The 24,083-nt window shown below is 46.3% G+C and overlaps 1 protein-coding gene across 7 annotated transcripts in view; it reads right to left on the bottom strand.

The window, feature by feature from the left end:
* Positions 1-24,083, bottom strand: part of DGKG (diacylglycerol kinase gamma) — a 208,638-nt gene that overhangs the window by 16,124 nt on the left and 168,431 nt on the right. For all 7 annotated transcript variants that reach the window (XM_032298337.1, XM_032298339.1, XM_032298341.1 and 4 more), the window contains one exon: positions 1,282-1,402. In XM_032298337.1, the coding sequence (XP_032154228.1) occupies positions 1,282-1,402 (121 nt within the window). The remainder of the gene's footprint in view (positions 1-1,281; positions 1,403-24,083) is intronic.

The raw sequence follows: 24,083 nt of genomic DNA, 5'->3' as shown, positions 1-24,083 counted from the left end.
CCACTAACAAGAACAGGAATAAAGAGTGACATTTTTGGTTCTTGACGCTGGGGCTGGTATTTAGGAAATGGCCAGGGGGATGGGGCTCCTGGCTCACCCCCTCTGTTTCTACCTGGAAATAAAGCTACTGAATGTGAAGAAAAAGTCCTTCTCCTTATAGATGGCTTCTTGGATTCCTCAAGGATGAGGCTGTTATGATCTCTGTGGTCTTCATAAGTTATGGCTTAGATGTGCTAACAGACTGGACCTACTCAGTGTTAGAGTCCTGGAGAATGGACAGGGCTCAAGAATTAATCTGGAAAACAGGGACTCTATCATGACCACAGCTGAGAGAGAAAGGAGAGCAAAGATCTGGGGAACAGAAAAGACAGAAAACAAAGAGAAGGAATGAAGAAAGGGGTCAGTGGAGTAGACCTTCAGCTAAGACACCTGTGGGGACCTTTCTGAGGAATGCCACGTAGTGCTAAGGGCAGAGTTCCTTCCAGTGTGCTCTGATGACACTTGCCCAGGAGGTTCTAGGAGAAAAGAGTTCTGTGATCAAATGACTTGGGGAAACCCAGCATCCTGTGGACTCCGCTAGGAGATCCCCAAGGCATATTAATAGATTTGGTCCATAGTAATTCAGTAAAAAAGAAAGGAATAAAGACTTCTGAAATAATCAGGTGGGAGAAGAATCTCAGACAAAATGTGATGAGCTGCACTGATTAATCAGATCAGGGGATCCTCTCAATTAGTCCTCATCTTTTCCAGGAGCCTGCAGTGGCTAACCTGTGTGGTCCGTGCCCATCCTCTCTGTCAACTATGCCAGTTTTGCTGATGTTGATGGCTTAGCATACAAGGGTATATAGGAAATAGTGTTTCTCAGGTCACTGTCTGAGAAAGAGGAGAGCAGAGCAGAGACATAGTTTTTTTTTTTTAACAGCACATGCCCTCTGGCATCCCTCTATCTAACATTTTAATTTGCAAATATAAAAAGGCCAAGGAGTTGGACCTTTGGTTCTCTGGACCACTTAATCTTATACTCCTGTTTAGAGAATTTCACCAGGTCATTTTAACGGAACAGCAAACTGGCTGTGGGGGGTCCTCCAGTTGATATTTTACATGGACGCATTACATCATGTTTGGGAAATGGTCTACGAAGACATTCCTTACACACATCATCAAGCTTCTGTGCTGCACTCTCCCTGCCCTAAAATCCAAAGATGCCTTCTAGTTGTGGTCTGCAAGAATATGTAGGGAGGTGGAGAGACGCAGAGGCTGCTGGGTGACAAAGAGGCATACCTGATGGTGACAGAGGAACACTGGGCCAGCCTTCTGCCCGCACTCTTCAGGCCGGTGTAGATCTGCCCCATCTCCATGGCTCCTTCTAGCCCCACCACTTCAAGGAGTTGGTCACTGAGGTCTGCAGGGCGAGACAGCAGAAGTAGTGCATAGACATCTCTCTGTTCTTCAGGCAGGCTCTGGCCAGAAAGTCTGGTCCCCAGATGCCCAATATCTGCATCCCTTTATCTCCCACCAAACACCTTCTGCATACTCACTCTGAATAGGGTGTTTCCCCAAAGGTCAAAAAATCTACCTTTTCATGAAGAGATTGTCAGTATCAGTGAAAAAAGATTTTGATTCAGACATCATATGCATCCAATAAATAGGTATCAAGAGCCTCTTCAAACGAAGAGTGACATAAATGACGAACCAGCTATTTCTGATCATTTTCAACCCCCGCCCAGTGCAGCTAGAGACATATTGGTTTGGAACTAGGATAGGAAAGAATGTTGATGAAGGCCATTACCCAAAGCTGGATCAAGTCTCTCTTCTCTGAATGTCTGAATCACATTTGGCCTCGCTGACAATGACGGATGGTTAATTAACCTTAAATTTGGCCTGTGGTAAGCCACCTGTGAGCCAGCCTCCTTGGACATCCTCTGGAAAACCGGTGACCTCTTTCAGGACACCAGGTGCCTAATTGAAGCCAAGTAAAAAACCAGCAGCAGATCCTGTGAGCCCACGGGAGAAAAGGAGGGGCAGGAAGGAGGAGGTCTCACACAGTGGCGGTTGCTTCTCATTCAGAACCTAGATGAGGTCCTTTTCTTTTGAATTGCTGATGCTTGGGTGGTGCATCCCCAATTTCTTGTGAAAGCAATAGCAGGATTAATGTTTGATGTTGGGCTCAAAAGTCACTTTTCCAGCACAGCTTTCATGTATTTTAAAACAGAAGCAAAATTAAAAGGCAGATTTTTAAAATGCTTCCATTCCTTCACCTATCCAGGCAAAAGTAGCTTTCTCATAAGTTGTGGCTAATCACTAACAGCCTCTTAATATCCACAAACTAGAATACTGTGTCTATGTTAATGCTTTTGCTTATTTAACAGGTGGCTTCTGTCTTCTAAAGTGCCTCCTGGTATCGTACAACAGTGTTAAGATTGGCAAGGAGATATTTGAGTTTGTCTTTACTCTTGTTTAGAAGGCTAACTATTGTTTAAAAAACAATCTCTTGGCGGATGTATTTCTAGTGAAGACGGTTAAACAAACCATTGGGCTTACCACAAATGTGTCAGCATTGCTAGTGTCAATTACCGATGATCACTAATGGACATCAGCTGCCAACAGATACACAGCTTGCATCAGTCTTTCTATGGCAGGCACATAGCTTTGCCCCACTGCATCTATCGACAATTACATTCTCCCCTAGCGCTCCTTTCTTCATGTCTGTGAAAAGATACTTATCTCCTTAAACGCTCCATCTCATTTGGACTTGGAATAAAAAGCCATGAAAGGGCAATGTTTGTGTAGGAGAATGCTCCAGGCTCTCTGATGGAGTTTGGACCTAATAAACAATGAATGTCTAAATTTAATTAGCCTCCTTCTTACCAAAGAGGGTTGAATAATGTTGGGTGATCTGGCTCACTTTATCATTCTAATAGTGTCTGTGAAAACAACATGGGCTATGAATGTGTGTGTGTGTGTTGTGTGTGTGTGTGTGTGTGTGTAAGAGAAAGAGACAGAAAGCAGAGGGAGAGAGAGAGAAAGGAGGAGGAGGGAGAGGAACAGTGGGGGAAGGAGGAGGAGAGAAAGGTAAAGAGTGTGTCTAGGGGTGAGGGGGGTTGGGGGTTGATATTGGGGTAGGAGAGAGGAGGAGAAAAAAGAAGCAGAACTTTTCCGAAATCTCTTGGAGTGGCAGAGACATCTGTCTTGTAAAATGTTGCTCTTCATACCAGGCTTTGGTGTCTGATGGTGCTGTGAGTTCAATGTTTTCCCTCCTTGAAACATTATTGCCTGGTAACAAAATGTTCTAAGAAGCAGGGGACTTAATAGACTCAAGTGTTTCAGCTTTACAATGTCTTGGTCTTTTAACAAATTTTCCCGATGAATGGCTTTAACTCTAAACTTGTTATCACTTCCCACACGTTACCTTGCAGCTATCACTTCCCACACATTACCTTGCTTCCTGGCTCTAGAAGAGAAGTAATGAAGGCTGATCTCATCAGCATGGTGGGTGGGTGGGGGCAGGGGCTTACAAAGATGTGGGATTGAGGAGATTTGTGGGAAAGGGGCTAGAATCTTGGCATACTGTTTGCCATTCTGCCTTTGCGTTTTCCCTGGCATAGAGAGGCTGAGATAACTACCACTGAGGCAGGACTTGATTGCTCTTTTACTTCTCTACCGTCGCCCAACTGATCTTCCCTTCTACTTCCTAGAATGCCTAAGGAGAAGTCTTAAGGTAAAGAAATCTATGCAAAGTTGTTTCTCGAAGTCATTAGACCACGAGACCCTTTTCTTGTGTGTGTGATGCCTATAAACAACCCACAGCATCGATATTTTAGGAATGTGTTTTGGGAAATTCTGGCATCTCTTAATTCTCTTTACTGCCTCTATCACAGAGATACTCAGGTACAAATTAAATTTGGAGTTAAAATGAAAGAGAACAGAATGCAAGTCAGTGTTTAGGCACATAGAACAATTAATGTTTAGATTTAGACATCTGGTATACCAGGTGTCTGTTTTACCTTAAGCATCAATGATTCAGAGTGTGATTTTGGCAATTCATGTCATCTCCATATTGTCTTTATACTCTTCCAGTCATTAGTATTTAAGATGGAATGTCTATGCACCTTAGTAAAACAGGAATTCACTCACTCACTCACTCACTCACTCACTCACCAGTTGCAGAGTAACAACTCAGTGCCAGGCACTGCCTTGTAAGACTTGGGATGCAAAATGTTTTGTTCTTGAAGGCTCTTAGCCAAGAAGGAGAAACCGAGTTAGGTGTAGAAAAGGCTGTAATTGGACAGCAGGATCAAGGGAACCTGAGTGACTGATTGTGCTGGGGCAAGGTTCAGAAGGCAGGTGTCCCAGACATCTCAACAAGGTCTTAAAGGATGATTGACTGCCAAGGTATTTTTGAGTTGAAAGAGGAAGGATGAAGGACATTCCAGGCACAGGGATGATCAGGCGTGGGGTTGGAAAGTCACAGGATGAAGAAAAAAATTAATTAAACAATCAACCCTCTTGGCAATTTCATTGGAAAATATAAAAAGTATTTTTTCCTAAGGAGAATTACTGTCCAGAGACTCTTTTTGGCCAGAGCTAGAGGAAGAGGGTCTCTGGGCCAGCAGGAGCTTTTCGCAGCCTCGATAGTGTTGGTCTCTCCAGTAGCATGGGACCACAGAGCTGGGTGTTTCAGCACTGCTCTTATTTATTCTCGATAGCAAAGCCTTGTACAGTGTTTTGTGTGTAGTGAACACGTAATATAAGCTCTCCAAGAAAAGAAGAAGATAACAAATGGGAAGATGGCAAAAGGAGAATGTGGAGGCAACGGAGGAAAAGCGAGGACACAGTCGGGTTCCAAGCCGGCCCCTTCAGTTCAGCCTCCAGGAAATGCAGATCTGATCATGTCATCCCCATATGAAAAATCCTCAGTGGCACCCATTATAAAACCAAGTGCTGGCTGGGCACGGTGGCTCACACCTGTAATCCCAGCACTTTGGGAGGCTGAGGCGGGCAGATCACCTGAGATCAGGAGTTCAAGAGCAGCCTGGCTAACATAGTGAAACCCCGTCTCTACTAAAAATGCAAAAAACTAACCGGGCGTGGTGGCAGGTGCCTGTAATCTCAGCTATTTGAGAGGCCAAGACAGGAGAACTGCCGGAACTCGGGTGGCGGAGGTTGCAGTGAACTGAAGATCGCACCACTGCACTCCAGCCTGGGCGACAGAGCAAGACTCTGTCTCAAAACAAAACAACAAAACAACAACAAAAACAAGTGCTGGGGAAGGGAATATGTGACATGCATACTTTCACTCTGAAAACATAAACTGGTAGGAAGGAAGCAATTTGGCCAGTTTTACCGAGTATAAAACTTCCTTGCTGCTTGATCCACCAATTTCTTTCTTGGTATTGATCATGAAAATCACTGATAGAAACTAAGTTCATACACATACGTACATTGTGGCATCGTTTGTAACAGGGAAATCTCCCTATCCCCATTTCTTCCTGTTTGGAAAAAGTTAAATAAGTGATATGGTATCTATATGATGGAATTTTTTGCTGCCATTAAAATATTTTAAAACTTCCAATAACATTATTGTTTATGTTTAAATATTAACTGTGAAGGGAGAATATAAACTTACTTACAGAGCATACTCTAGGTGAGAATATGCATAAAAGTAAAGGTCAAATCCCAATAAAATCTTAACAGTGGTGAGTTCTGGGTAATTAAAGGTAATTGTTATTTTCTTCTTCATGCTTTTTGATATTTCTTATTTTCTGTAAGTATGCATTAATGTTAAAACAAGTCATTTACAAAAACATATCAACTGCTCTTCACAGTTAGAAATATAATGCTCACATTCCCTGGTTCGATGCCCAAGGTCCAATCCCCATCTGGCAAGGGGCTGCCTCTGCAGTTTCACTTCCCATCTTTGTGAGGCTAGATGCCTGCTGCAGACACACACACATGTCATTCCCCAGACAAACCCTACTGTAACAACATGACATTCCCCAGGCAAACCCTACTGTAACAACATGACATTCCCCAGGCAAACACTACTGTAACAACATGACATTCCCCAGGCAAACCCTACTGTAACAACATGACATTCCCCAGGCAAACCCTACTGTCTCCTCCTCTGTACTTTTACATATACTCTACCTATGCTTTCTCCCACTTTCATTTGTCTATCAAAACTCAGGCCAAGTGTCATCAACTTCCAGAAGTTCAAAAAGAACTTCAAACTTCTGTGCCTGTGGTTTGACATAGATGCTCCTCCTCAAACTCTCCCAGGTAGACATAGTCAAAGAAAGAACAAGGAAGACAAGGGCAATGATGGTCTTGGCTGTGGCCAGATGGCTGCAGTAATTTCTGTGCCAAGGGCCTAGGGTGAATAGGAGAGGAGTTGGACTGAATGAACAGGGAGAAAGCAAACAAGAGACTTAAAGCGTTCTAGAAACAGCTGCTCTGAGACAGTGAAAGAGAGGGTTGGGGAGAGGTGCTGTGGGCAGCACTAGCTGATGACACATTCCACCTGTAGTCCCAGTGGTGGGCAGCTGAAGTGGATGGTGGAGGGTGGGATTAGAGTCAAGGAGAAATGAGGCTTGGTCAATGATTCCGAAACTCTGCTGAGTGTTAGAAAGACCTGGGGAGCTTTTAAAAACAACAATACTGGCCCGGCGTGGTGGCTCACGCCCGTAATCCCAGCACTTTGGGAAGCTAAGGCGAGTGGATCATGAGATCAGGCATTGAGACCAGCCTGGCCAACATAGTGAAACCCCATCTCTACTAAAAATACAAAAAATTAGCTGGTCGTGGTGGCAGCCACCTGTAGTCCCAGCTACTCCAGAAGCTGAGTCAGGAGAATCACTTGAACCTGGGAGGCAGAGGTTGCAGTGAACCAAGATGGTGCCACTGTACTCCAGCCTGGGTGACAGTGCAAGATTCCGTCTCAAAAACAAACAAACAAATAAAAAAAGAGCAATGCCAGGAATTGCCAGGAAAACAGCAATTTAACTCGTACAGAATGCAACCTATACAATTTAAATCAAATGCCATCCTGATTTAACTCGTACAGGTTGCATGCTATACAAGTTAAATCAGAATGTGTGAGCACAGGAGCTAGGCATCAGTCTTTGTTTTCAAAGATTTCCAGGTAATTAAAAAATGCAGCCCAGTTTGGGAACCGCTGGGCTAAGCTAATGGGCAGATCATTCCTACTGGTCGGTGGTTCTCAAAGTCTGGTCCTGGACTGGCAGCCTCAGCATCATCTAGGAACTTGTTAGAAATGCAAATTCTTAGGCCCCACCCTAGACCTACTGAATCAGACAGTCTGGAGGTTGGGCCCAGCAGTCTGTGTTCTGACAAGCCCTCTGGAAGATTCCAAGGCATGCTTAAGTTTGAGAACTTGGGCCTTAGGCAATAAAACTGCCCCAAATATATACAGAAGCTGGAGTGAAGAAGAATGTCAACAAGTTATTTCATGACTGCTTTGATCTATTGCTTTTTTAAATGGAAAAACTGAAATGATAATACTGACCTCAAAGTGGGGTTATGAGATCTAAATGGCAGACCTGTATGTGAAAGTGGCTGGCACAGAGTGGGCACCCAAAGTACATTGGTTTCACTTCCCTTTTCTCCACATTGACCCTGACAACTCCCAATGATCAGTCTATCTACCTTCTTAGAGCTGTGTACCAGAGTCCCTAGGCTATAACATTAAGGGTAAAAACCTTTTCTTAAATTTTCAATGTTCCTCATGGTTTTACGCTTCCTGTAAAGGTCAGAAATCCAAATAAGCTCAACATTGATAAGTAAAGACTGGCAGAACACTCGTATCTAAGGGGCACAGTTGACATGTCCAGTTTTTTTTTTTTTTTTTTTTTTTTTTTAGCGGAGTCCTGCTCTGTTGCGCAGGCTGGAGTGCAATGGCATGGTCTCAGCTCACTGCAACCTCTGCCTCCTGGGTTCAAGTGATTTTCCTGCCTCAGCCTCCTGAGTAGCTGGGACTACGGGCGCATGCCACCACGCCCAGCTAATTTTTGTGTTTAGAGTAGAGACGAGGTTTTACCATATTGGGCAGGCTGGTTTCAAACTCTTGACCTCATGATCTGCCCGCCTCAGCCTCCCAAAGTGCTGAGATTACAGGCGTGAGCCACCGCACCCCTGGCCACATGTCTAGTCTTTCTTTGGGAACATCTGGAAGCAAAAGGAAAAAAAAAAACCCAAAATGTTCAAGTTCATTAGCTAGGTGTGCAAATATCCCTCTGTTTGGCCAGCTCGTGTTTAGCCTCCCGGGATGCCTCAGGCACCATGCTTGCTCCTTCTTCTGTGCTTACACAGTGGATCTCATCCAACAACAACTGTCTCTGTTGGTATCACTCTCTCAACTCCATTTCGAGTTGAAGGCAGGACTGTGTTCTTGTTTTGTTTCTCTTTGTAGCTCTAGCAACTAGACCAGCCTTTGGCATATAGAAGGCTCTTCATATATGTTTGTTGAATAAACTGAAAAATATAGATGCTTTAGAGCCAAAGACTTTGACAGGTTTGGCCAGAAGAAGGAAGGAGACAATGATCGATAATAATAATAATAATCATAATAACTATAGTTGTCTGCAGTTATCCATGGGGGATTGGTTTTAGGACCCCTGCAAACACCAAAACAGATGCTCAAGTCCCGGATATACAATAGTGCAGTATTTGCATAAAACCAGTGCACATGCTCCTGTTACTTTAAATCATCTCTAGATTACTTATAATATCTAACACAATGCAAATGCTCTGCAAACAGTTGTTATATCGTATTGTTTAGAGAATAATGACAAGAAAAAATGTCTACATGTGTTCAGTACAGGCGTAACCATCCATTGAAAAAAAATATTTGATCTGCTGTTGGTTGAATCCACAGATGCAGAACCCATGAATATGGAAACCTGACTGTGATTGCCTAGATTGTATTGGGTAGCAGGCTTTCCATGAATTAACTCACGTAATCTGCATTGAACAGTCAACGTCTACCCAGCCTGATTTTTGCCTCTCTCCCTTATTGCATAATTTTTCTGTCCATTCTCATCCTAGTCTCTTTTTTTCCCCCCTGAGATGGAGTCTTGCTTTGTTGCCCAGGCTGGGGTGCAATGGCATGATCTCGGCTCACTGCAACCTCCGCCTCCTGGATTCAAGAGATTCTCTCACTTCAGCCTCCACCCACCATCATGCCCAGCTAACTTTCATATATTTGGAGAGACGGGGTTTCACCACGTTGGCTAGGCTGGTCTCAAACTCTTGACCTCATGATCTGCCTGCCTCAGCCTCCCAAAGTGCTGGGCTTACAGGTGTGAGCCACCACGCTTGGTCCCCCAATCTCTTCTTATAAGGACACCAGTCAGACTGAATTAGGACCCACCCTAATAACCTCATTTTAACTTAATCATTTCATTAAAGGCTCTGTCTCCAAATACAGTCAAACTCTGAGGTACTGGAGGTTAGAGCTTCTTTGATGCATGAATTTCTGGGAGACACAGTTTGGCCCATACAGGGCTAATCATAAACTCGCCTTCACTGGGTTATTTTGAGAACAAAAGAGATAAAGAATGTGAAGGTGTTCTGTAAAAAGCCATGTCCCTTATCATTGTGCTACTGAGAAGCTGACAGGCGCAGGGTGTGTGTGGGATGTTCTTATCCTTCTCAGAAAGAAAGGACACAAGCCCAGCTTTGCTCTGCAGTGGGGCCAGGTTCAGTCCCCACAGTCTAGACAGGTGAGTGGGAGCTGGCAGGCCTCTTTGCAGACTTGGCTCGCTAAGGCTCTGGCAGGCATGGCCTCAGGGCTCCTCTCCTGCCTCCAAATTTCCCTGGAGAAGCATGTGTCCTTGGTGGCTCGGGCACTCAAAGCCCAACAAAGCTGGTCACTGCTCAGCTCCTCTGAGCCTCCCAGTTGGACTGGTCTGTGCAGATGAAACACTGCTCCTGGCTAAAGAGCTTCAAAGCACAGCTCAGAAGCAATGCAGCCTGACAAAAGCCTAGGGTTGGGGAAATGGAAAGAATCCCAAAAGACTGTTTCCTGATCTTTTGCAGGGGAAGGGGACTGGGGTTCTCAGGAACAAAGGAGTGAGGAAGGAAGGAAAGCTCAAACTGGTTAGTCTCCATTCCCGTGTTCCCACCTGGCCTCTCAAAGCACCAGGCCTTCAGGCATCCCATCCATAACTAAGCTGAAGAAAACTCTCTGATTAAAGCTTTCCCTGGAGAAACTGACAATGTCACAAGGAGAGAAACAGAGAGCTTATTCTTTGGCCTGCCATGAACCCAGCACAGAGAATGTACACCTGTGACAGGTCGTGAAACAGCGTGAGCTTCGGACAGAGTCGGGTCTGATCCTGTCACTTCGGAGAAGGCTCTTAACATTTCTGAGTCTGTCCTTTATCTGGAAAACGTGTTAATAGACACAATAAGTCACTGGCAGGGTGGTCTCAAGGCTTAGAAGGGATGCCTTCAGGTGCCCTGTATGAACAGGATGGGATCAGAACAGCACACAGAGGGCCCTCAAGAAACACTTGCTATTACTGTGACTTTCTGTTTCTTTAAAAACGGATGTCCTCAGGGAGTTCCATCTTTGCTACACAGTAAGTGCATGGCCTTCTGTAGATGGTAACTAATGTAACTTAGAGAAGGTTATGGAAGAAGAGAAGGCGGGTGGGAAGGGATGAGAGGAAGGAAGGGGAAGGGAGGGGGAAGAAAACGAGAAGGGAGGAGCGGGGAGGATTCTAAGTAAGAGAAAGACAGAGATGGTAAAGAGCAGAGATACTGTGACCTTGGGACTTGAGGGTGACTTGCTTCTCTGGCAAGTGAAACATCTCTATTCCTTTTTTAATTTTTACTCCAAAACAGGGAGGAAGCTTATTTGAAAATGAACTAACTCCCACCCTTTCCCTGTGGCTGTGTGTGTGTGTGTGTGTGTGTGTGTGTGTGTGTGTGTGTGAGTGATACAATCCCACAGCTATCCAGGTTGCCTTCTCTTGTTCCTGGGCTGAGCAAGGTGGGGGCAGAGCAGGTTCTGGACACCTTTAAGGCACAGGTTGGACACTCTTAGGTAGCTGGCTACCCTGCCTGTTTGTGCCATGTCCTTGTCACACTGGCTTGCAGGTTTCTGCTACTCTCAGGGGTCTGTAAAGCCCCATCAAGGCATACAAATGGCCAGAGGGCACCGAGTGGTCTTTGAGGCTGGCTAATCCCATTGGGAAGGGGTAGGAAGGAGTAGCTGGGCGAGCCACCGCTTTCTGGGGAGGGGCGGGCCTGCAGAGCCTGAGAGAGAAGCGAGGCGTGGGCCCAGCAGGCCAGGCTGGAATTGTGGTATCTGTTCTGGCTCTGTCTACCTGTGTGATCTGGGAAAATCACTTCCTCCTCTGGGCCTCAGTTTCCCCCAATTGAGGGTGGAGGCACTCTATCCCTAAGGTCTATTTGAGCTTTTCCAGCCAAGATGGAGGCCAGATTTCCTGATGGTCTGGGTCAAGAGCAGATTGGTAGGAGACCTCACCTGTCCTCACACAGAACATTCAGCACAGCCCTACACCGAGGCAAGAGAAAGCGTGAGGGCCTGCGCACAATGGCCGTTGCTGTCGGTTCCTGAAAGCCTGCTTATGTGGTGGGCGGGTCGGGAAAAGTGTGTCCTCCATTCTGTGTGGCTTTATCTTCTGGGGTTCTACGGGGCTGTGACGAAGCTGCTGTATGTTGGGGGAGGTGGGCTTTGAAAGCTCTGTGCATGGGTGTCAGGTGCTTCAGACGGGGAGGCAGGAAGCTGGCAGAGCTGGGTGGTGGGGAATGTCTCTCCTGGAAGTGGCTCTGAAGCAAGCGTTTGACGTGAGCACGCCCGGAAGAGAAGCCAAGGGTGAGGATGTCCTTTAAGGCCTGGGAGTAACAGAGCTATATAGAATCTTGATCCGTTGGTCCCAGTGAGGTCCAATGCTGGGCACCGACTCCAGGCTAGGCCTAGAGCTTCACAAAGGACAAAAGCGCAAACTGACACATGGAAGGTAATTAAACTAAAGAGCTTCTGCACTGCAAAAGAAACTATAACAGACCTCACCGGCTGCCTAAGGAATGGGAGAAAATGTTGCAAACTCTGCATCGGGGAAAGGTTTTTCTTTCAATCCTTGTGGCAACTCTGTTAAAAACTATCCCAACATAAAAACAACAACAAGCAGCCCTTCAGGCTCAGAGGCTGAGAAACTTGCCTAATATCAGATAGCTGGCATACTGCCAAGCTGGAATTCAAACCAAAGCCTGATTCAAAAAATAAGCTCATTTGAAAGGACACAAGGCAGAGACAAAATACCTTGGCGTGATAGGGTGTCTAAAGGCGGCGAGGTGAACTTGGATGGGGGTGAGCCTCTTCTCACCTCCACTCAGAGAAGCCTTGGCTACACGGTCCTATTAAATGAAATGCTGAGTTCTTTGGCTTGAAGGTAAAATACTAGTTGGTATGTTACCTGGCATTACCCGCTGAGCTCAAGAAACTCATTCCGGGCGCACCGTATATAATAAAAATAGATCAATTAGTGGTAAGATTTTCCAGCTTAACTCAGTCCTGATTCTCAGGCATGGCATATAGTACATTACGGAGATCTGGACTGGCCAAACTAATCACAGCTCAGCGGGCTGTCTGCAACACCCACCATTGAGAGATCATCTCAGGAAGATCTTAGAAGGAAACTAACCGCATACACTAAATCTCACATTCTCCCGAAAGACAAAGTTGGAAGAGTCACAACAGGGAGGCCCTTCTTCTGGTGGTTGGGTCAGGACTGGCCAGAAAGAGGAAGGTGTGGGAGGGTGCTGGGCGTGTGTGGAAAGAATCCGATGTTTGGAATACTAGCACTCGGGCTCTCGTCCCAAATCCACCAGCAAACACAGTCTTGGAGAGGTCAGTTAACCTCCCTGGGCCTTGTTTTTCTCATCTATAAAGTATTCCTCAGGAGTGCTGTGGGGAATTTAAATGAGATGATGTATGTAAAATATTTCTAGCATCTGGTGCTACATCCACATAAGCACTTAACACACGCTGGGTGAATAGACCTGAAGAGGAGAACAGATGGGCACTGGCCACATGCTGGAGGTGCAAAGGGGCAGAGGTCCCTGCTGATGCCTCTGTTCTGCTAACAGAATTCCCTAGTAATGGGGAGGGTTTGGGTGTGGAGGCAGGCAGGAAGAGGCTCTTTGTTGGGAGAAGCAGCAGGGGTCTTGCTGGGTGGTTTGTGGGGAGGGAGGAATCACTTGTGTGGCAGGGTCCTCTGTCCACCCCTTACTTACTATTGGCTCTGTCCATTCTCCCCTTTGGGCCACTGACTCTCAATCTGAGGCTTGGAGTTGAAAGCCTGGATTCTGTATTAGTCTCTTCACTGGCCTCGTTATCACCAGGTTCTTTCCCTTTCTTCTCATCCAAACTGCCCAAGACTCTCAGATCCTATTGTTCTTAGCTGAAAAACCTTCATCTCTTCTTATTATTCAAAGGATCATGTTCAAACTCCATGACATAGGACTCAAGGATCTCCATCTTCCAGTCTTTGCTTTGCTACTTTGTTTCAGTGCCCAGCCCATGTTTCCTTTCTTTTACTCACTGTCTTTTCAAATCTGTTGGAGCTCCCAGGACTAACACACATGCATTTCATCTTGTTAATTCATTTGTCCATCAAATATCTGTTGATCACCTACTGGGTGCATTGCATGGTGCTGGGCAGCTGGGGCTCATGTTCTGAAGGGGAGACCTCCTTGCCTCCCACACTCTTACAAACTTGTCTCTTCCACGTCACACAATTGTTCTACAGATATTTCTCACATGTAGATGGTAGATTGTCAACTACTTGAGGCCTGGACCTCAGTGTATTTTTGTCCCCTCCTCTGCAGACTTGGAGCACCTGAGATGCTTGAAGACAGGTTCGAGTCCAGGCTCTAGCTTGCATTATCCGTGCGATTTTGGCCCAGTCATGTAATCCCACTGAGCTTCAGTGTCTTGACATGTAAAGTGTATTAAATAATTATGCAATAGTTTTGTCCCATAAGTAGGTATTCAATAAATAATAGCCCAACACATATTTGCTGATTAAGAAGATTAAACACTACTATGGACTGAATGTTTGTGTTCCCCTCCCCCCATATTCATATGTTGAAGCCCTAATTTTCATTATGATGGTATTTGGAGGTGGGGCCTTAGGGATATAATCATATAATGAGGGTGGAGTCCTTGCAAATGGGATTAGTTCCCTTATAAGAAGAGATTGAGAGAGATGATCTCTCCACATGAGGATACAGCAAGAAGCAACCATCTACAAACCAGGAGGAGGACTCTCACCAGGAACCAAGTGTGCCTGCGGCTTGATCTTGGACTTCTCGGCCTCCAGAACTGTGAGAGATCAGTTTCTGTTATTTAAGCCATCCAGTCCACGGTATTCTATTACAGAAACGCAAGTGACTGAGAAAAACACTTCCTGCATCAAATAGAAACAGATCAAAGGGAAAACCAATATTCAGGCTGGGCAGAGCATGTGGCTAGGATGGAGTTTTGCCATGGGATGGATCTGAGTGGTGCCTAATATTAAATGGTCTATGAGCTTCTGCTGGGAAACAGAGACCAGTTTGGGGGTCAAGATGGGCAAGTGCAAGAGGGTAAAACTGAGGTGTGCAGTACGGCCAAAGAGGCTAGCCTGGAATTTTCTTCTGCATGTGAAAAGTGAAAGGTTCCTTGGCTCTGTGGTTCTATTTTGAGCAGCAAACCCCTGAGGCAAGAATTAAGTTGGAGTTCAACTCCAGCTTGAACCTGTGTGAGCAAGTTTTTCCTCTGCAGATGCTGAGCAGCCTCCTGAGGCACATTTCCACCTCGCCAGGCCCTCCCAGGTCTTGGAGAAGGGAGTGGGAGGGGGAGGAGACACAGCTGCAGTTAGTCTTCTTCATTCAGACGTCAGCTGAGAAAGAGTGAATGATTGCTTCACTTGAATTTCCAGTGGATTTGAGTTGGGTGAGGACCAGCTGGAAATTACAAGGCTGGGTTGGGGTTGGGGTGGTTACTCTGCTTTATGTAGAAGGAATTTTATGTTTGGAATACTTGGGTCCAGTGCCAGATGCACCAATTAGTGTCACCTTCGATAGGTCAGTGAACCTCCCTGGGCTTCATTTTTCTGATTTATAAAATTTATTCTTGGTATTCTTTGGAAGAGAAACCAGGCTTACCAGTGCAGTGTTTCTCAAAACCTTCCGTGTGCATGCGATCGCCAGCAGATCTTGTTGATATGCAGATTCTGCTTTGGCAGGCCTGGTGTGGGACTTGAGAGTCTGCCCTTCTGACACACACCCATGCAAGGCCAGTGCTCCTGGCTCATGGACCACATGGCGTTCTAGTGCAGGGATGACTAACCATGGTTTGAGGATCAAATCCAGCCTGCTGTTTGCTTTTGTAAATAAAGTTTTATCAGCACACAGCCATGCTCATTCATTGAAATATTGCCTGTGGTGGTTTTCATGCTAAGTGGACAGAGATGAGTAATTGCCTCAGAGACTGTATAATGCACACAGCATAATTAATTTAATAGTTACTATGTGGCCCTTTACAGAAAAGGTTTGCCAACCTCTGCTGTAGAGGACTGAGGACTGGTCTGTGTGAGCCTGAAGCTCTGGATTTCTCACCTGGGTTTGGCCAAGGGCAAGGTACTTCACCTTGCTGGTTCTGACTTTCCTTATCCAGGGAACAAAATAATATCTACATTTCTAGGCAGTCTATGATTCTGGGATTTCAGTATTACATAGAAAACATCACAGTTTTGGCCGGGCATGGTGGCTCACGCCTGTAATCCCAGCACTTTGGGAAGCCGAGGCGGGCGAAACACGAGGTCAAGAGATTGAGACCATCCTGGCCAACATGGTGAAACCCCGTCTCTAATAAAAATACAAAAATTAGCTGGGCGTGGTGGCACGTGCCTGTAGTCCCAGCTACTCGGGAGGCTGAGGCAGGAGAATTGCTTGAACCCAGGAGGTGGAGGTTGCAGTGAGCCGAGATTGTGCCACTGCACTCCAGCCTGGTGCCTGGCGACTGAGCAAGACTCTCTCTCAAAAAAAAAAGAAAAGAAAAGAAAAGAAAAAAGAAAAGAAAAGAAAAGAAAAGAAAAGAAAAGAAAAGAAAAGAAAGCATCACCGTTTCTATAGAAACAGGCTTCTGAGAACCATGTTGAATGGCTGCATTTGGAAGCTGCAAAAACATACCTGGTTTAACTCTGCGGAGTCCAGTAAGGCAGTTCCTGCCGGACGCCATGAGGTCTGTGGAGACAGACCACAGCCACAGCCTGACATAGAGTCAGCTGGGAATAGAAAGGGGCTTGAGTGGAGGAAAGAGTGAGGATTGGAGGTTGACCTCCTGAGCTCCAATACAGGCGGATGCTGTCAGAGGGGTCCTGGAGCAGCGCATGCCAGCATCACTCACACAAATTCACTCTTGCTGAGACCAACTCAAAACAATTCCCTAACTCACTGCTCCATGCACTCCTGACTGGGTGCATTTGGACAACCAATATTAACAAGCCTTTTTGAGGCCTCTTGAGATTTTTCCAGGCACAGGGATATAGAAGGGATTATGATATCTGGGGCCTCCTAAGGACCTCATAGTCTGATGGGAGAAACACCATGTGAGTAAATAATTATGTGAGAGTTCCTCAAGGCAGCCGTGAAGGGAAACGTGTGACTCTGGGTCTCCAGCTTGGACAACAGGTGAGACATCAATACGGCAGGGAACATGGGTTCAGGGAAGAGGCGGTGTTTCTAGGAGGGGGAAGGACATGTAAAGAGGGGGAAGATAATCACTAGTTTGGGGCATGTTGATTCTAACGTGGGCTGCTTGAAGGACTAAATGACAAAGCTGTGATTTCCTCTGAAAAGCAAAACAACGTCTCTGTGGGCCTGCAAATGTTTCACGAGAATGATATGTATGTTGCCGTGGTTACTTCCCAGTGCAGCACCCACAGTACATCTGGGGCTCCTTAGGGGTCACCTGCCTTGCTCTATCTCAGTTCACAGGAGAGAACTCGGCCAGAGAGATCTCTGTTAAATGCAAACTTTTTTTTTTTTTGGGACGGAGTTTCGCTCTTGTTACCCAGGCTGGAGTGCAATGGCGTGATCTCGGCTCACCGCAACCTCCGCCTCCTGGGTTCAGGCAATTCTCCTGCCTCACCCTCCTGAGTAGCTGGGATTACAGACACGCGCCACCATGCCCAGCTAATTTTTTGTATTTTTTTTAGTAGAGACGGGGTTTCACCATGTTGACCAGGATGGTCTCGATCTCTTGACCTCGTGATCCACCTGCCTCGGCCTCCCAAAGTGCTGGGATTACAGGCTTGAGCCACCGCGCCCGGCCCAAATGCAAACTTTTAAGGAACATTTTTATTTTCTCTCAACGGGAAAGAGTGGTGGCTGACCGTGTCTCACTATGACTGTCAAATCTCCACTGAATGGGAAAATTGGAACTCTGCAGACCTGGACAGCTGCCGAACCCCTGAGGCCACATTCTGTTATGGCTTCATAAAGGTGAAAAGAAAGCCATGAGATGCAATGAACCCGTGCTCACAATTATTTTGGTGTCTCAGCTGATCTTAGTTCCTCACCTGCGAGTATGGATCTGAGATGGCTGAGTGGCATCCTGTTGTTCCCTTGCTCGGGAATCCAGGGCATAGTCCTTACAATTAGTGAGAATCCACATGGGCGCAGTCCACAGACAGATTGAAACATACGTGCTTGCAAAGTATCAGAGCCAAGGTTTCCCCCTTCCCAGGTAAGGTTCCCACATCTAGGAGGTCAGATCTGATGATTGCACGTATTTGCCTGCTATGCTCCGTCGGTACAGGCGAGTGAGGCCACAGGCATGCCTGTGAGCTACACACTGGCTTGCTGGCCTTGCTTGGGGCCTGGGTAGCTATGCAATTCTTAGCACGTAGCGCAGTTCCTAATTATATGCCTGTCTGTGGGATTATTTTATTGAGGCCTGGCTCCCCCACTTCCCAATGGCTATAAGGACAATGCTATAAGGACGATATTTGTTTTTAGTTTTGTTCATCATTGTACCATGGGGCCTGGCACTTGGTGATGGCTTTGTAAGTATGTGTCAAATAAACTGACAGGAAGCCTGTCCCCACTGCTGGGAAAATGACTCAAAGTGAACACTACCAAGGGGTCTGTCTCCCTGTCGTTGTTTACCAAGAATTGTAAAAAGTATTATCTAGTGAGAGTCTGGGGAGATTTTGCCCTACACATTTAAAACCTTCTTTAGGGGCTGGTGGCAGTGGCTCACACCTGTAATCCCAGCACTTTGGGAGGCCGAGGCGGGCTGATACCTGAGGTCGGAGTTGGAGGCCAGCCTGGCCAGCATGGAGAAACCCTGCCTCTACTAAAAAAACAAAAATTAGCTGGGCATAGTGGTGTGTGCCTGTAATCCTGGCTACTCGGGAGGCTGAGGCAGGAGAATCGCTTGAACCTGGGAGGTGGAGGTTGCAGTGAGCGGAGACCGCGCCACTGCACTCCAGCCTGGGCAGAAAGAGAGAAACTCCATCTCAGTAAAATAAAATAAAACAAAACCTTCTCTAGGACACACCATTTGCAGCTCAAGTAGGATTGACTGAGAAATCTCTGAGAGGAAAGCTGCTTTAATATCAGACAGCCAGTGGGGCCAGGTGTGGATAACGCAGGCTCAAGGCCACCACTGGCTTGACACTGAAGGTTGGATAGGAGCAGGCGTCAGATCAGTGAAGAGCCTGAGAAAATGTGCAGGAAGCCTCTGCATTGATGTTTTAGGCTGGGGCCAGAAAGAAACAGTGGCATAGCTTCCCAGGTTGCTCCTCAACCTCACGGGTCTGACCCAGCCTTGTGCCATGCCCTTGGTGCATCACCAGGATTTGAGATTGGGCACCCTCCCCCTCCCCTTGCTTCACTGGACAGCTTGCTCAGGTGGAACTCTGCATGGGCAGCAACAGCCAAACAGGCACAGGCACAGAGCCAATACAGAACCCTAGTATTACAGGTTGTTAGAGCCACAGGCAATTTAAAGATGATAGATCAGATCCTGAAGCAGTAAACCAGAGAGTGAAATTCTAATTTCATCCCTTTCTTATAATATTCTATTTTTCTATATATATATATATTTTTTTTTTGAGACAGAGTTTCACTCTTGTTGCCCAGGCTGGAGTGCAATGGCGCGATCTCAGTTTACCACAATCTCTGCCTCCCAGGTTCAAGTGATTCTCCTGCTTCAGCCCCTCAAGTAGCTGGGATTACAGACATGCACCACCACGCCTGGCTAATTTTGTATATTTAGTAGAGACGGGGTCTTATAATATTCTAAATACCCTCCCCCACAGGTCACAATAATTCTGATTACTGCTGACCAACTGCTCACCAAGTTCCGGGCGCTCTGCTCAGTCCCTGCATGGATGACCTCATTTAACCCTCGGAACAATGCTGAGGGAGGGACACCAGACTTGTTTCCATCTTGTAAGCGTTGAAATGGAGGCTGGAGATGTCCAGTGGCTCATCTAATCTATGACCGGTGGTCAGAAGCTCTGGGTCTTCTGAATTCTAGTTCAATGGTGAATTTCTACTCTACCCACTCTCAATTGCAAGTCCTCTAGGCTATATTTGAATTACCTTTTTGAGGATGGCCAGTACATTTTACTTATCAAATGAGTTCATAATAGCTCCATGAAATTAAATTCTCAGCCTGGAAAATACTCACATGTAACTCTAAGATTTTTTTTTTCTAGACAGATTTCACTCTTGTTGCCCAGGCTGGAGTACAATGGAGTGATCTCGGCTCATTGCAACCTCCACTTCTGGATTCAAGCAATTCTCCTGTCTCAGCTTCTGGAGTACCTGGGATTACAGGCACACACCACCATGTCCAGCTAATTTTTGTATTTTTAGTAGAGATGGGGTTTTACCACATTGGCCAGGCTGGTCTCGAACTCCTGACCTCAGGTGACTCACCTACCTCGGCCTCCCAAAGTGCTGGGATTACAGGTGTGAGCCACCATGCCTGGCCGGTTTTTTTTTCTTAAGACTTTTCACTAAGTGCCTGTTCCTGTCCTGCTCTGGAAACTACTGCCTACTGGCAAACCGGGGGCAAGATTCCTCCCCTTCTGCCCCCTCTTCCAACACACGTTTCTGTAGAACACATGGGCCAGGCAGGGTGGGAGGCTTAGAAAGGGACAAGAGGTAAAGAACACACGGTCCTCGTTTTCCAGGCAATGGCAGGGAAAACAGATGATGAGAACACACATGCCCGTGACACAGGCCGACTTAACGCCCAGTGTATTGATGAGACAGAAGGCAAAATTAAGTGCTCAGGGAATTCACAGGCTGGGCTCACTTCCAGCGGGGAGATAGCCATTGGGTAGGCCTTGCAGAGGCGGCAGAATTCCAACAAGTAGTTGTGGAGCCTTTCCTTGGACTGGGTCTAAATACTTTCTATTTCCTGAGTGCCTGGCTTATGCTCAGTAGGCTCTCTAACATATTTTCTAGGCCCTAGCCACTCGGGCTAGGCTGGGAGTTACGGGCTTGAATCTTGGTTCAGATGCCACTGCTGGATGTAAACTGTGTAAATACTACCCTTTCTCTGGGCCTTTGATTTTCCCCAACCATGAAATAGGGATCAGGAGGAGGCTGGGGATAGCCTTGCTCATGGGCTTCTGGTTAGGATTACAGTAAGTTAATACATGCAAAATTATTTGCAAGCCAAAATGAAATAAAAATACAAGAGACTGTGTCTCACCATTCTTATTGTTGTTACAAAAAAATAAAACATAACAAATTCCATATGCTTCTCATGTAACTAATAACCTTTGTGTGCGTGTGGAGGGGGAGGTAACTTCTTGAGGCCAAGCACTGGTGACACAAAGATTAATAACACCCAGCCTCCATCCTTGGAATCTGAAAGGTCTAAAAAAGGAGATAGTAGGTACAATTGGTAATATAAGTTTACAATGTGCTATGACAAAGGCTGGGCTGAAGTTTGGTAGGAGCTCCGCTCTTTCTTTTCTTTTTCGAGATGGAGTTTGACTCTTGTTGCCCAGGCTGGAGTGCAATGGTGTGATCTCGGCTCACTGCAACCTCCACCTCCCGGGGTCGAGATTCTCCTGCCTCAGTCTCCCGAGTAGCTGGGATTACAGGCATGTGCCACCATGCTCAGCTAATTTTGTATTTTTAGTAGAGACGGGGTTTCACCATGTTGGTCAGGCTGGTCTCAAACTCCTGACCTCAGGTGATCTGCCCACCTCGGACTCCCAAAGTGCTGGGATTACAGGTGTAAGCCACCGTGCCCGGCTGAGTTCTGCTCTTTCTTAGTGGTAGTGCAGGTGGATAGTAATGCTTACGACAAGAACTTCAAATGTGAATCAACTGGCATTCTCTGGCATAAAATAGAATTAAAGGCGTAGGGACTTTTTTTTTAAGTTTGAGCTTTTTATACAATGTTCCAGGCACTTTCATATTCACACCTTACTAAGAAACCATGTATTTTTATGCCAGTTTTACAGATGAGGAAGCTGAGACTCAGGGAGGTTGGGTAACTTCTATAAAACTAGAAAGCATAAAGGCAAAATTTAAACCCAGATGATCTAACTGCAAGCCTGGGGCTTTTCTCAATACCCCTTATTGCTTTCTTATCCGCCGATGTTTCTATAGAACCCATACTATGCTAATCTTGAATGACGTTCTTACTTGGATAGTTTTTCCCAGGAGAAAGACTAATCTTAGATGAGAGAGATTTTTTTTTTTTTTTTTTTTTTTGAGAGGGAGTCTCACTCTGTTGCCCAGGCTGGAGTGCAGTGGTGTTATCTCAGCTCACTGAAACCTCTGCCCGCTGGGTTCAAGCAATTCTCCTGCCTCAGCCTCCTGAGTGGCTGGGATTATAGGTGTGTGCTACCATGCCTGGCTAATTTTTGTATTTTTTGTAGAGATGGGTTTTCACCATTTTGGCCAGGCTGGTCTCAGACTCCTGACCTCAAGTGATCTGTCCGCCTTGGCCTCCCAAAGTGCTGGGATTACAGGTGTGAGCCACCACGCCCGGCCTGATGAGAGAGATTTGACAGTAACCCCTTCCATCGTCACTTCCTCTTGCACTTCCTATGATAAGCTCATTCCCTCCTGCTGTACTCACCTGACTTCTCCCTCTCCTCCAACCCCAACGAAACTGCTGAGGAGTTGAGAATCACAACACAGGAAGAGGTTGCAGAAAGAGCGCCCTGCCTTCTCAGCCACTAGCCTCTAAATCCCGGGACAAAATACACTGAAAGAAGGGAGAAATCTGAATACCATTCTGTCCAAGAAAGAGTCCGCGTAGACCAAATCTGACTATGCCTTAATTTTGCGGAACTGTAAGGAGTCTTAAAATATGATTGTCAGACTTGCTTATTTTACACATACAGGAAACTGAGACCCAGGGAGGTGAAAGGACTTGCCTCAGGTCACACACTAGCGATAGGCACAGTCTGGACTGGAGCTCCAGTCTTCTGACTCCCAGGCTAATGCTTTTTCACTAAAATTCGTTGCCTCTTTAGCTTTTCCCATTAACAGCTCAACTTACATGAGATCATAGCCCTTTCAAGAAGAAAGCTCAGTGCTGGTGTCTCTGCAAAGCCCAGATGTCAGTGCCCCCTCCTTGCTCTCCCTTCTGATCAGCTCATGTCCTCATCTAAAGAACAGGAAGTGGCTTCACTTCTAGCTCTGAAAGCACATTGTAGGGGTGAGAAAGGGGGATTTGGAGAAGAGAGTTCCTGTACATTGATAGTCAAAAGCAATCAGCAGACTCTTTGCTCTGGCTTGAAGAAGGGGAAGACAAAAAGTCAGACATGTAAGGGGAAGATGAAGGTTGTCCTTGATCAGCACATGGTCTCATCAAGAACTTCCTCAAGCCCCAGGGTGATGGAGAGTAGAAGTGGGGATGGGGGACGGTGGGGATGGGGGACACTGGTGAGGATTCGGCTCTGCTCACTCCCTCCTGTGCTCTGAGGGAGCTAGATGCCAGAGTGGGGGTTGAGAGAGGAGCACCAGGGTAGGAAAATTTGTAGGAACTTGATACAATGTCCAGTGCTTCCCCATCCTCGTTAGCACCCACAACTTCCCCTGCCAAGGGAGGAAGGAGGAACACATTCAGCTTTATACACTAAGTTTACTGTGTGAAATAAAGAGGATTTAAGAGGTCAACAGAGGCTGGGTGTGGTAGGTCATGCCTGTACTCCCAGCACTTTGGGAAGCCGAGGCGGGTGGATCACCTGAGGGCAGGAGTTCGAAACCAGCCTGGTCAACATGGAGAAAGCCCATCTCTTCTAAAAATACAAAAGAAGTAGCCAGGTGTGATGGTGTGTGCCTGTAATTCGAGCTGCTTGGGAGGCTGAGGCAGGAGAATCGCTTGAACCTGGGAGGAGGAGGTTGCAGTGAGCCGGGATGTGCCACTGCACTCTAGCCTGGGTGACAGAGCGAGACTCCGTCTCAAAAAAAAAAAAAAAAAAAAAGAGAAAAGAAAAGAAAAAAGAGGTCAACAGAGAAATAACAATTCCTGAGGAGAGGACAGAAGTGTGGAGGTGTTGTTTCCTGATGACCTGTCCGGAAATATAACAATCTGATTGTCAAATAGATGGGTGTGAAATGAGAATAACCCCCCATCCCCACCTCAAGTCTGGTGTCTAGTGGTGGGATTACATCCCACCTTAGCACCAACAGCCTGGGACATCAAAGCACACAGGCACACAGAGCTATGGAATGCCAGGCATGGAAGAGACTGCGGGCATTTGCCTGTAGCAGTGGTGCTCAAACCTGGCAACCCATCAGAGTCATCTGGGGAGCTCATTAAAATGTAGATTCCCAGGAACCAGCCCACAGGGGGTAGATCTGGGCTGGGGTCTACAAATCTTCATTTTCAACAAGCAGCTGGTTTAAGAACCAAGGATCTGGTTCAACCCCATCCATCCACCTAAAATAATTTTGATACAAGATGCTGGTTTTACAGTAAAGAAAACTGAGATGCCAAAAAATAGGTTAGTAGCAGCACTTGGACTAGAACCTGGTTCTCTGCCTGTTGGTATGGT

Source organism: Sapajus apella, unplaced genomic scaffold, assembly GCF_009761245.1.
Source record: "Sapajus apella isolate SASKATOON/1434 unplaced genomic scaffold, GSC_monkey_1.0 scaffold38, whole genome shotgun sequence".
NCBI classification, from domain to species: Eukaryota; Metazoa; Chordata; class Mammalia; order Primates; family Cebidae; genus Sapajus; species Sapajus apella.
This window is presented reverse-complemented; position numbering and strand designations above follow the sequence as displayed.